This window comes from Ambystoma mexicanum, chromosome 10, assembly GCF_040938575.1.
Source record: "Ambystoma mexicanum isolate Mex_15411 chromosome 10, UKY_AmexF1_1, whole genome shotgun sequence".
In the NCBI taxonomy this organism is placed as follows: Eukaryota; Metazoa; Chordata; class Amphibia; order Caudata; family Ambystomatidae; genus Ambystoma; species Ambystoma mexicanum.
In genome coordinates this window covers 18,312,011-18,326,228 of record NC_090932.1, presented here as the reverse complement: position 1 = coordinate 18,326,228, position 14,218 = coordinate 18,312,011, and the positions used below count along the sequence as shown (strand labels likewise).

The 14,218-nt window shown below is 49.1% G+C and overlaps 1 protein-coding gene across 2 annotated transcripts in view; it reads right to left on the bottom strand.

Moving 5' to 3' along the window:
- LOC138491106 (probable cation-transporting ATPase 13A4) overlaps positions 1 to 14,218 on the bottom strand; it is a 1,999,067-nt gene that overhangs the window by 884,572 nt on the left and 1,100,277 nt on the right. For both annotated transcript variants that reach the window (XM_069617426.1, XM_069617427.1), the window contains exon 11: positions 196 to 353. In XM_069617426.1, the coding sequence (XP_069473527.1) occupies positions 196 to 353 (158 nt within the window). The remainder of the gene's footprint in view (positions 1 to 195; positions 354 to 14,218) is intronic.

Here is a 14,218-nt window from a genome sequence, read left to right as displayed (position 1 = left end):
GATAGCACTAAGCCAAGGTGCTTAGCAAGCAAAACCTTTGCCCTTGAGAGCCGGGCTGCTGCACTTTCTTTGCACAAAATGTTCTGTTAGTGCAAAAACAAGGGATGATGTCCTAGTGTATTTGGATTTTGAAAATGGACTAGCGTGGTGCTGAAACCCTCTTTGCCCTCGGGTTGTGGTGTGCTTGACACTTACCCCTGCCCTGACGTAGACCACGATTGAGTAAATCATTGCAATGAAACCAGCTGCAGTGAGAACCATCAGGAACCGGAAGGCATCGCGGTGCAGCTTGAAATTGACCGGCTTGGGGTAGAGGATCGACCGCACCAGGTCACCTTTGGCGGTGTTGAACCCTAAATGAGCAATGAGAATTGCGACATCAAGAGACAAAATATTGCCAAAAGCACACTGTAGTTGACCATATCAATGTTATCAGAGGGTCACACAAGAAATCTATCCACCATCCACACAAGGGACGTTAGCTCAGCAAGTTAAGGGCTTACCGCAGTTCAAAAACCAGCACTGTAGAATGAGCCTTCTTCCCTCCAAGGTCGATAAATGAAGTATTATCAAGTTGACTAAAAGAAGACCGGTTATACTACGATGTGTGGAATCTGGCACAAAACACTACATAGGAAAAACATGTTTTAATCTTAGCTCTCACGATAGCTCAGCGGGTTTAGTGCTCACTGATCTATGGGCCATACGTCTGAATCCAGGCAATGCCACCTCAGTCTTTTACCCGTTTAAGGGTAATAAATGAGTACCAACTTTAGTTGTGTGATAACAATAGAATGTAAATGCTCTTTGCACACCACATCGACGAAAGCAGTACATGAATGAAACATTATCATTAGGGATGAGTACATTTTAAGTTATCAATAATTAATTTGCGACTTAAAAACCACTGTTTCAAGAAAAAAGAGCGTGACGCGTGGTAATGAAATTGTGAAACCCAGGTTAAATTTGCACAGGTGCTTTCTGTTCATGGGGCCGTTAATATGTAGTTCTTGAACTCCCTGCTATCGTCCAAACAGTTGAGGGCTGCAGAGGCCAAAAATGTCCACCAGAGAGCAGGGGCCGTGTTTGGCAAGTGTTTGTGAAGTGTTGTGCAGTCGGCAGTCTGCAGCTCAGCCGCAAACTCGGACCTCGGAAGGTAAGCCTTAATATTTCTCATTCAGAATTCCATTTGTAAGTACATTTCTATGAGTATGGTGGGAAACAAATCAGAGCAAAAAAGTGCATTATAATTTGGGAAACAAAGCTGGGCTGGCTGTTACTCCCACTAATTTGGCCGTTACGACTCACTCACCTGGGTGTTGAGTCAGGTGGGCCACGCCCTGGTGAGGCCTGTTCATGCTTCAAATAAAAATGCAGAGACGATCTCGCCTCCCGACGCTCACAATGAGGATCATAGCGTGGCCTGCCCCTATTATTTCCAGTACGTGATGTCGTCCTGCGCGACCAACTGCCTTAAAGGGCCGTACATAACACTCCTCCTAACAGCATCAACTTGCATGATATTCTGGTCATGGTAGACCCACATCAAAGTCCTGTATGTGGGTCAGATGCTGGTGGTTGTTAGGCAGAATTACATGCAGTACCCTTTGGGAACACTACACACAATTAAGGCTTCAGGTGTAAGCACAATCTCACCTTTGTTACAAGCCTGTACTACACAGTTATGTGATAGCAGTGGCTGAGCAGCCAGGCTTATCTCAAGAGGGATGTGAGCAGTACAAGATGTTACACAAAAGACTTACAATCACAGTAGTTCAAACAAACACTCCAGGTTTCTTGGTTAAAGAATATATATTTATTTACACATTTAGTTAGAAAACATTCCACTAGTAATAAGCAGCTCAATATCACACTATCATACACTACAGTACTCAACCAATAAGGTTCTGAACAAGTTAGGCTATCCTGAAGTGGGAGCAAAATGGCAGGGCAAATAGTTTCAGTTCACTACAAGAGGCAATTCAATTCAGTAGGCCTGGGCCAAAGTCAATGGTTCAGTGTCTTGGATAGGATAGCACAGTTCTGGTAGTAAACAGTTAAGTCTTTGCCAATGTTCTCGGAAGTAGTTTGCCAGGAAAAGAGTTGTATGTCAGATTAGGAGCAAACAAGACTTCGAAGTTGGGAAAGTTTCACAAACTTTCACTGCGACAAAGAGGATTTCTCTACCGCACTTGCACAGTACCTTATGGATGAAGACAAGCTGTAGCTGAGGCAGTTGTTCCTGGCAGTTCCTGCAGATCTCGCTGTTCCTGTGCCTCAGTCGAGGGGACAAGGGGGAGGACATTGGGAGGTTCCTGCACCGCACAGGGAAGAAGCCAGCAGCTTGGCAAAATGTCGGTTTAAGGTGCGAGTGCCTTAAAGTCCACAATCTGGTATCCTTCTCACTGGCTATCCAGTTTTCAACAGCACTCTGATGACAATTCGACCAGTATGGAGATGGTTTCCAGGTGGATTGCGAGCTGATTATTCCCACCAGCTAAAGGGAAGAGTCGTCCTTGAAGGGGCTTCTCTGTCGAGGGAGTTTCAGGCAATTCGGACCTGCAGCAGTGCTTCACCGGGCAAACCAACTGTCCAGGAGTTGCAGCAGTTGTCTTCCTTCAGCTCGTCTTCGGTTCTTTCATTCCAGTGGTCGACTCTGCCTTCCAAGTCCCAGAGACTTGCTTTTAAACAGTTCTCTCACATTAATTCCAGCCTAGCTGTCACTCACCCAGCAGGGTGGCTGTCCTTGCCGGACTGTCAACCAGCCAATCACGCCAGAGTACATTCAGGTCTCCTAGGAGAGTAAGCACAGGGAGCTTCGGGCACCTCCCTCACATCCTGTCCACCCCAGACACTCCGCACCAGAGGAGGGCTTCAGCATTGAAGCCCGCCACAGGCCAACGAACAAAGGGACCAAACCTGATTTGGCGCGCAAAGACAAACACTAGAAGGACCTTTCCAAAAAGAAACAGCAAAAAAGGATGACCGGAGTCTGTTTTTACAGAGGGGTTTTGGGCGCCATATTGAAAAACATGGCTGGCCCGATTTTTAGCTACCGGTGTTCGCGGTCGGGAAAAATCAGGGTAGTTTGTTCTAAAACCACTGTCACCAGCCATTTCAAGAGGAAAGGGTAACATTTGACTGCTACATGAGTGTTTAGACCCAAGGGATGCTAGGCACCCCCTCCAGCACTCTGTAGGAATATAGTGTGTGCTGGGTCTATGAATTTAAAGAGACTAGTAAAGTCAATTTAACTTTACATTCACTGGGAGACAGTAGTCAGTCCCAGAAAAGGTATTTAAACCTTGGGAAGTCTGAAATACATCCCTGTGCCACTGCACTGAGGGTGCAGTGTGACACACAAGAAAAGGATGATGGGCCTCATTACAACCCTGGTGGTACGGGGTTAACGGCGCCGTAAAAGGTGCCAGCGCCGTTAACCCCGTAACGCCTCATTACGAGGTCCCCTCGCGGGACCTGGTAAGTAACGCCTGGTCAAACCAGGTGTGCTTACCGGGTCCCGCGAGGGGAAGAGGGAGCAAACAACGGGCCAACTCGTAATGGCCCGTTGTTTGCTCCCTCTCCCATTCCCATTCAGCCCTATGGTGGCTGAATGGGAATGGGGAAGGACTGGGTCCGGGTCCTTGGAGGGAGGAATTACCGGGCCTTCCGAACTCGGAATGGTCCGGTAATTCCTCATTCCATGGACCCGGATGCGATTTCAGCGGCAGCCATGCCGCCAATAGCGGCATGGCTACCGCCGAGGTCGTAATGAGGGCCGATGTCTATGGAGTTGTCTAAAACTCCATATCTAAAGAACACAAACACAGAAAACACACTGAAAATGAAAAGTTCAAAGTCGGAAAATATAACAAAAGAGCTGGAGGGCTCTAAGGTAGAGAGGTGAGAATTCTCCCTAACAGTGCAGCTCCCGTACAAGATAACGCCTTTCTTCATGCCCTTCTCCTTCCTCTACCGGACTTGACTCGCCCATCACGTTGCCTTCTCCTTGATCTGTGGGGTCATCTTCATCACCGCTGGTCATGGAGGCTCCCTTATCGGACTCCTCACTGTCAACTCCCGGCCATCTGGGTGGAAAATCTGACCTTGCCTCCCTGTTCGCACTCCTCATCAATTTTTCGAAAGAAGCTGGAGTTCCTTGCCACCTTGGCCTAGCCGTCAGATACCATGATCATGGACCATTTTGTGTCCACAACGTTGAATGGGCACGGTTCATGTGAGTGAGGCAACTTCCCATTCGGATGCCTGGAACGGATCAAAACATCATCCCCTACTTCCAGAGGTCGGTTTGTAGGCTTCTCCTTTAATTCTCCCTCTCATTCGCACCCCTGGTATCAAACACTTAATTGTTGTTGATCACCCCCGGGCTGCGAGTATGTAGTCTGGTATCAACCCTCTCAGACATCATTGAAACAATGCTTCTGCAGGTGGTATGCTAGTCGAGCAGTGGGGGGTGGTGTGGTATTTCGACAGTAATTGGTACAATGTTCTCCTTACACATTCCCCTTGCCCATGCATGATCCAAAATACCTTGTTGAGATTGCTTATCAACCCCTCTTCTTCCCTGTTTGCCCTTGGCTAGAATGGTGTCACCTTCTGGTGGTGCACCCCGTGGGTGTGCAGGTATTCAAAGAAACCCCACTTTGAAATGGTGGGCCATTGTTGGTGCAGAGCACAGTGGGTGGCAAAGATTTTATCCAGCACAGGGACCGGAGCATCCAAGCAGTAAGTGTCATGGCAGGTGGATCCGAAGTTCATGTGCACCACCTCCCATGGTATGCAGCTCGGGTCCATGGTCTTTATGTGTGGTTCCTTCCGATGGGGCATCGCTGCTTGGCACCACACGCACCTCTGGACAAACTCCTCTGCTCTCTCCTCGAGTCCTGGAGTCCTAGAAACTCCTTGAAATGTGCCACACATGTTCGAGCGCTTGACGGGCCTCACGCTTCCGTCGGTCTAATTTCTCGAGCACCCGTTTCCACTGGCCGCTGCTTCCTGCCGATTGCAGTATGCGAAAACATTTTTCTCCTGCTGACATTCCATTGCGGTCATCTATGGACATGGAGATGGGTGGGGCTGCAGTCACGAGGCTGTGTAGAAACGCTTCTGTCTTGCCTCCTTCATGAATGTGATCATGCTGCCCGACAGTGTGGGATGTCGAGACAAAGAGGCGGCTGCATTGCCATTCCCTGGTCGAAAGAGCAACTCGATATCGCACTCTTGGAGAGCGAGGAGCATCTATATTTCAATGCGAGCCGGTGGTTTGCAGGAGGAATCGGCCATTATTGGGAACAGGGGATTGTGGTCTGTGATCACCGTCACGGCCTTGCCGAACATGTACAGATGGAAATGTTTGCAGCACCAGAGTACGGCCAGGGAATCTCTATCTGGGAGTCCCTTTGCTATGTGTTAGACAAGGTTTTGCTTGTGAAGGCCACTGGACGATTTTCTCTGTTGCCCGACTGCATCAATACTGCCCTCGGGCCAAAAGGGCTAGTGTCCACAACATTTTCTGCTCTTTTCCCTGGGTCAAAGAAGGCCAGGGTGTCCTTGACGTTACGGGTACTCTTGATGTCTTCAAATGCGCTCTGTTTGAGGGCGGTCCACCTCCATGCACAGTCCTTTTGGTCAGGTTACGGAGGGGCTCGGACAGGGTGGCCAGGTTCCTAATGAACCTGCCACAGCAAGTAACCATCCCAAGGAAACTGCGTGCCTCTGATACGTTGCTGGGAGCGCCTGCCTCCTGGATGTCTCACTTTTGCCGGGTCAAGAGAGATGCCTCCCCTTAGAACACAAAGCCGAAAAAAACTATTTTATTCTGTAGGAAGGCGCACTTGTCCTCGTCAAACATCAACCCCCGCTGCTGGATCTGCTTGAGGATGTTCCATAGCCTGTCCAGGTGTTCCTGTTCAGACTTGGCAAACCCCAGGATATCATTGCTCATGTTGATAGTGCCGCCAATTTCTGCCAGGGCCCCATGAATGGTATTCTGGAAACTTCCGCGGACGAAGATATCGCAAAGTTCAGGCGCTTGTACCTGTAGAGAACCTTATGTTTGGTGAAAGTCATTAAGTTGCGGCATGCTGGATATAACACTAGATGGTGGCATCCGGATGGGAGGTCAAGTGCAGTGGTCGAAGTGTAAGAAAAGAAGTAGTGGAGCTAAGTTCCCTACAGGCCTGCCCCGCCCCTCACAAACCCCATCGCCTGCCCCCTCCCATACACAATACAAACCCCCAACCACATTTGCCTGCAGTTTAAGGAAATGTTCAGTGCACTGGAAGTGCAAGTTACAATCTCTTCCTACACTGTTATTTTAAGTATAGGAGCTGTAAAATTTTATTTAAAAAAGTATGGGAGCACCGCTCCCGCTCACTTCGACCACTGGTCAAGTGATCTGAAGTCATTTTTTGAGAAGTACTTTGTGCCTTGCAAGTCCACCAGGATGTCGTCCAGCGTCAGCATGATGGGTCTCTGCCTTCTGATGGCATGATTTGGGAGGCGCATATCCACACAGATAGAGTAGGCCCTTCAACTTCTATTATGCTCGTTCTCACCAAGTTGTCCAAATCTCATTCTACTTTGTCCCGCAAGTGGAAGGTAACGCGTCTGTGTTTTAGCGCTATTGGCTGGACGTGAACTCAATGTGGAGGCAAATGGGATCTCTGACCATATTCCCAATGCTGTTGAATACACCTGGGAAATGGGACAGCAGGGACTGAATGTCCTCCAGGTAAATGCCAAAAGCAAAATTGAAGATATGGAGCGCCTCTGCAGCAGCACAGCCTAGTAGCGTCACGTCACTTACTTTGGTGACGAAGAATCTGGCTTTTATGGTCACATCTTCATGCCGGACAGGAGCCCCGAACATGCCTTGCAGGGGTAGTGGGTGCTTCCCGCCAAATGTATAGCTGCGGATGCCTGTGTCTTTCAGGGGCAAGGCCTCTTATAGTTGTTGGTAGTGATCATCTGCTATGACGCTCACTGATGCCCATGTCAATAAGCATGGGGATCAATGGTTCACGTACTTGGACAATTCACCCGGGCTGGCGCCTCTTAAACACTTGTAGTTCTTTCATGCTGGAGATAATAAACAGTTCCTCTTTGCCTTCCTCTGGTCAGTCCAGTTCAGGAGGGGACTGTCCGACTTGGGCAACATTGCGCGCCGGCCTTTGGAACGCTTGTCTTGGGGAGGCTTGCCCTCTCGAGTGTGTGGATGGTGCTGTTGCACAGCAAACACGTGCAAAGTGATTTGAGATATTGCATCTGCCACAAACATGGCCTTTTGCTGGACAGTCTTTAGAGTCGGAGAGGTCGTAGCCACATTGGTGGCATGGTTTCCCCTGACATTTTTGTTCCAGAATGGTTTTCTGTCAGTCCTTCAGGTCTGTTGTCTCCCAAGCGCACAGGCCTCGACCAGCTTGACGGACTTCTGCGCCGCGCACATCTTGTTGGCCCCGACATCAGCCAGCTTGTGCGGGCGTCTTAACGCTAGGATGCGGAACAGGGGAATGCCGGGCTCCTGCAGTATCGGTCTCCTAATTTTTATAGAAGAGCAACCCAGGATGAGCTGCTGTTGCACCTCATGCTCCCCACCATGCCAGGCACACGTAAGTGCCATGTGTCACAGTTTGCTACGGAATGCATTGAGGGACTCCCCTTCTTTTTGCGTGGTTGATCTCATGATCGCCATTGGAGTGAAATATTCTTGCAGCCATTCTTTGCTGCATCAAACATGCCATCAGCAAGTTGCAGGGATGTTGTGCACAGCAGGGCCAGTTAAATATAGCATGATGGACTTTTTTGTGATGTTGTCGCTCTCACCTTGGCCGTTATAAACATTGAGGTGCTTCACCCACGCGGACCATCGTAGGCCTAGGGAGAAGGGGCCCCTGCAGTGGGGTAACGGAACCATGGTGGCGTGGCATGGTACCTGCTGCATCATCAGCCATGTTGCACGTCCAAAAGTGGCTGATGCACCGATGACTTCACAGTGGAGGGCGCACAAGCACTCCTATTGCAACCCTTCAACCTGTGTGTTGTGGGTTATTCCGTAGCGCACACGCCTCGCACCTGGGTTACTCCAGAGTGGGGTCACCTGTGACATATCAGCTTTCAGCACCTAGCATGTGCCACACGCAGACATGAAAAGAACGTTGTCCTCAAAATAAGTCTTAATATGGTGCACGTTAGGCTGATTGTTTCCATAGGTTTTTTCTTTTGGGCTCCCTCGAGTGCTCCGGGATGACGGACATGATGACTTCGGTCTCTGCAGAGCATCGATTCATCTTTTCACAACCAGCGGCCAAGGTGCTCAGTGGGGCGCGGCGCGGCATGCTGCGAGGGCCTCTGTGCAGCTTTCGCCACTGCTTGCCGTTACATGGCAACGCCGGGCGCGATCCAGATGGCAGGCAGGGGCCGCTGCCATGTGATAAGTGCAGTGTTGTCAGTACTAGGCTAGCTTACCGATCATGCGGCAACCCCCTCATCGCCAGTGTTGTCGGGTGGGCTACTGCTTGGTGCGGCCTGCTCGTATTTCAAATAAACACGCAGAGACGGTGTTCTTGTCTCGGGTCCTGTTGTGGGCTGTCTCAGGTCCCTGGGGCAGCCCACAGAGATCGTCGGGGTCACCCGACGGATGCGTATCGATGGTAGGGAGGTGCCCTACGGCACCCGGTGTCACTGGGTGCAAGATCCGCAGTGCGGGGGGTCACCCCCAGCCGTCCCGCGGTCGCGGCACTGAGGGCACTCGGGCCCCACCGCACACAAGGCCACGACCGGGTGGTAATTCCCCATTCACCCGACCATTCCCCATTCCCATTTTTGCCCCCATAGGGCTCAATGGGAATGGGGAAGGCGGTAATTACGGTACTGCAAATTGCGGTACCGTAACTACCTCCAAGGTCCCTTAACGGCTGGTCCAATCCTTAACGGCTGGTCAAGACCAGCCGTTAAGGTAGGGACCCGCAAAGGGACCTCATAATTAGGTGGTAAGGGGTTAAAGGCGCCGCAACCTTTTACGGAGCCGTTAACCCCTTACCGCCTGGGTCGTAATGAGGCCCAATGGGCCTCATTACACGGAAGGCGGTAACCATGGCGCTATTAGCACCATGGTTGCCGCCAGTATTTTACCGAGTCCGCCATGGTGAATGGCGGAATTACCGCCCTATTCCAAGGTGAATTCCAAGGGGAATTACCGACCAAGGGGTCGGTAATTCCCCATTCACCATGGCACTTCCCCATTCCCATTTTTGCCCCATAGGGCTCAATGGGAATGGCGAAGGTGGTAATTACGGTACCGCAAATTGCGGTACCGTAATTACCTTCAGCGTCCCTTTGCGGGTCCCGTACTTAACGGCTGGTAAAACCAGACGTTAAGGTAGGGACCCACAAAGAGACCTCGTAGTAAGGCAGGAAGGGATTACCGGTACCCTTACCCGTACCGGTAATCCCTTACCGCCATCCGTGTAATGAGCCCCAATGTTTCTGAATGGGATTGGTTGTCAGGCTTTCTTCCATGTAATCCTAGTGCCCATCCAGGATCTGGACGCATAGTTTCATGGAATACCCGTGGATTTAAACATTTAATGAACTGATCTGGATCCTTAAAATTTCTCTGTGAAAATGTTGGTTGACTTCATATGTTTTGTTGGACGGTTTTCAGACTTTTCAAAATTAATCAGAAAAAGGAGCGATGGGACATCCTTTGGTTGACTTAATTGGGGTGGAAAGTTCTTTGAAAGCCAGGTTGATTCCGACCCACTCTAATGAGAAAATGTTTCTTGCGGTACAATATCAATGGAAGGTTGCTAATCTTGAATGTGTCTGACCTGCAGGGCGATAATTATACAGAAGGGATATTTACAAGCATTATAGCGTGACCGGATATCACTCAAAGGGCATTTAAGTGCATATTGTGAATACTTGACATTTCCAAGCCAGAGAAGCAAATATTCCTAAGGGTAGACTCTGCTTCCAGTTCCCATCGAACTGGGATTTGTACATGCGTAATGGTTGTACTAAAGGTGATGTGCCGGGGTGAGTGAACATGGAAATCTGGAAATAAAATGGCAACTATGGATTGTTTTTTTGCTCTATTAAATGTTTACCTGTTAAAAAAAATCGGGAGCTATTAAGGAATAGATTTAGTGATCATGTCACATGGTGTTCACAGATATGCATGGAACTGGGTACCATGGATAGGATTTGTCAAGATGAAACGATTGTTAACAATGGAGATAATAGAATCTGCTGGACAGCTGGTAACCTTAACAAAATGAGCAACATCTTTGCAAATGTAGATGAGGAAGAGTTACGTGCATTAGACATAACGGCAAATGAGATTGAGAAGGACATCACCCAACTGAGCAGCAAGTTTGCGACCTGCAGTTATACATATATAAGAATAGGACAGGAAAACCTGAAACCTTTTGATATTGAAGTCTGCAATGCAACAAGAGTAATAAGAAAATAAATTAGAAGCTTGTGATTAACTAATGGGAATAGCAGAGAAGTTAAAACAGCTATAAGGAAAATTAAGAATAGAATCTATTACTGGGCCAAAAGAAGACGACTTGGCAGCAAGAAATATGCAGTGGCAGACAATGATAAAAGTGCTGGCCAGTGGGGACATCAAGCACATTTGGGAGGTACTTGGCTCAAATAAGGGAATCCAAAGGAAAAATATCATTAATCCCATTAGTAAAGTTATGTGGGAGGAATTCATCTACAAAAATTAATATTCTGATAAGTGCCCTCAATCATTAGTTTTGGGGGGAAATATTAGTTCCATCCTAGATGTGGATAAATATAGTATTAAGATGGCTATAAGGACGCTCATGGGGTCGCCAGCTCCTGGGCCTAATGGTCTGGCAAGTATAGTGTTAAAAAGAGACCTGGACATTTGGTCAGAATCTTTGCACTGTTTCAGAGAGTATGTAAGGAGGGTATTATCCCAGAGTCCTGGCATCGTGCAATACTAATTCCTGTGTACAAAAAGGGAGAGAGGATTTCCCCTTTGAATTACCAGCTATTATCAATGCTCGACGTTACAGGGAAAATATTTGCGTCCTTTGTGCTGAAAGAGTTACGGGACTGAGCTGAAGCATCTTTCTTTCTACATACATTTCAGACTGGATTCCGGGAGGGTTCTGCCACAAATCGTAACATCATGTTGTTGGACATTTTGATTAGATCTACTAGGTGCAATGGAGCACCTCCTCTATACTTATTGTATGTCGATCTGAAAACAGCTTTCAACTCCATCGACCAGGATAGGCTGCGGCAGAAACTGGAAAACTATGGAATCTCCAGTTGGCCGTTACAGATCCTGTGGAAATTTCACAGGAAAAACCAGGTGCAATTGGGCTGTTGTTATGCTTGCACAAACCCCATATTGACCAATAGGGGAGTCAACCAGGGGTGTGTGTTGGCCCCACTACTTTTCAATCTTTATATGGCAGACTTACATACTAGATTGTTGGGTGTCTAGAATGACTCTCCTAAAATTGGCAATACCCATATTAAATGTAAATCTTATGCTGATGACATAGTAATTCCGGGGCATATGTATGTTGGAGTACGCCGATCTGTGCTTGAATTATGTATATATTTGCAGGAGAACGACTTGACACTCAATGATGAGAAAAGCAAATGTATGTGTTTTGGTGATAAACATAGTAAAAGGTCCCCTATATTTGTAGATGAGGTATCAATAGAATTGGTCCACGAGTACAAATATCTCAGTATAGTAGTTGGACTTAAGAATTCTTATAAGGTAGTAATAGCTCATAAGGTATGTAGGGCAACCTCACTCACAGCAGTAATAACAGTTTGCGAATGGAGCAGCTGGTTATATCTTACAAGGCATGATCTATCTGTATAGGCAGTGATTTTGCCCAGGCGTGCTTCAGGATCTGGAGGCCTTGATGTTGGAAGATTTCTACTGGGTAAAGCTAACTGAGGGAAAATTCTGGCACCGGATATTGGATTTACCCCATGTTGTGCCTATTGAGATTATCTGGCTAAAATTTGGGATATAATCTCTTGGCGGAATTGTGTTGAGAAAACAGAGGACCTTAAGGTAAACATTGTAGGTGCCCCTCGTTGAACTTGATGGGATCCCAACTTGCTATCGGGCTGTAAGATGATTGGCTTTAGGGATATTTAAATTATTTTTTTTTTTTATTTTTTTTTTTAAATGGGTGGTCGCCTAAATGGGATGACTGTTATTGGCATGTAAGAAAAGTATTTTGAGGGGGGGCGTGGCCAGCGCGCATGGTGTGAGGACGTGCTTTCCTTGCGCTCCTGCCCGAGATCCTATAGTGGACCGAATCGTTCGGCTAATTCAAGTTGAATAAGCATACTTGAAGTAGCTACGAGAAGAAGAACCGTTTTCCTACCCTCGATGAAGTTTCTGCACGAAAATCGGAACCAGGATAACTGTTATTCGAGGCGAGCAGAGAGGAGGCCCCCGCCCAACAAGATGGCGGCGCCCACGGTTCCTATCTGAGGCGCACGGTTGGAGAGCTGATAGCCTCCGGAGGGAAGAGAGTGAGGGCTGCCGCATCCGGCCCGGCAATCCGGCGACACCCCGGGGAGGACCGACCCCCGCTGCTGGCTGCAACCTGGGTCTCTGCCTCCGGTACCGCGAGCCGCGGTTGCCGCAGCTGTGCGGTGGGGAGCCCCGCGGCGGCAGAGAGGAGGAGACGGAGTAGACGACCCTCCGTGCGTGGCCGCTGGATGCGCCGTCTGCGCCGTCTGCCGGGACCCCTCGCACGCAGCGAGGAAGAGGGGCCCCGAACGGTGCCAGCTGGCGGGAGACTACGAGAGACACGGAGAAGGCTCTGAGGAAGTAGACGGCGGGCGGTTCCCTCCGGGAGCCGAGTCTGGGACATCCACGAGCTGACGACTCCCCGTTAGCAGCAGTCACCTTCACAATCGACTCTACATAAACATCCCCTGCAAAACGGGAATAGGTCGTGGAGTAAATCCAAAGGCAAGAGATGTCGCCCCCCAAAGGTAAACTAAAAACCGCGACCATGGACTCCTTCACCACGGTCAGGGCTAAACAACAACAGGGAACAGAAGCAGCAGACGACTCGACGGCCAAGGAGGACGATCCCACAAATATGCAAGTGCTACAAGCTATAGCAGCGCTACAAACGTCCATCGAAACCAGGATTGATGAAATCAAGTCGGGTATGCAACTGATGAGACAAGATGCCCGTAACCTTACTGAAAGGGTGACTACAGCGGAGGCAACGCTGCAAGACAATATTAACAACACCACAGAACTTAAATCTAAGGTCCAAGAACTTGAATTGCAAGTAGCGCGGCTAGAAGCACGATCAGAAGACGCAGAAGGGCGCACCCGCCGCGGCAACATTCGAATCCTGGGGGTACCAGAAGATATGGAGGGTCCAGACCCAACTGAATTTGTAGACACGATGCTATTGCAAGAAATTAGGGCCGGCGAACTGACCCAGGGCTTCTCGGGAAAGAGCGGGCCCACAGGTCACTACAGAAAAGACCCCCACCCGGGCTCCCGACCGCGCCCAATAATTGCAAAAGTCTTGAACTTTCGCGACAGAGAGACTACATTGAGATTCTCGAGAGAAGGAGAGGAAATCGAGAAACATGGCGCCAAAATAGTCATTTATCCAGAATATAACCTTGCGGTACAGCGAGCACGGAACTCATTCGTACCGGTGAAAGCTAGGCTACGCAAACTAAACCTTAAGTAGATGCTAATGTACCCGTCCCGCCTTAAGGTACTATACAAAGGGAAAGCCATCTTCCTTGAGACCCCGGCGGCGGCAAATAAGTGGCTTGAGGACAACAACCTTGCAGATGATAAGGAAAGCACTGCGCAAGAAGTCACAGGCCACTGAATGCTCGAAGCAACAGGAAAGAATAAAGGTTCGCACAACTGCCGAACACCGGACCGCTTGAGATTTACAACTCCACGAATGCTACGACGGGCAGGAGCGCACCGACCCATGCGTACAACGACGAAGCCGACGCACCCCCCTGAAACACGTGAAGGCCGACTGCCGACACACCACCCGCACCAGGAGGCCCGGAAAGGCCTGGAAGGATCAGGTGCCCCCGAGCGCTGCAAGTTTGAGGCAACTGCTGGGGGCAGTTCTGAGTTGAAAGGTTTGTTGCCTTCATTCACTAGAATGAGGATTGTTAA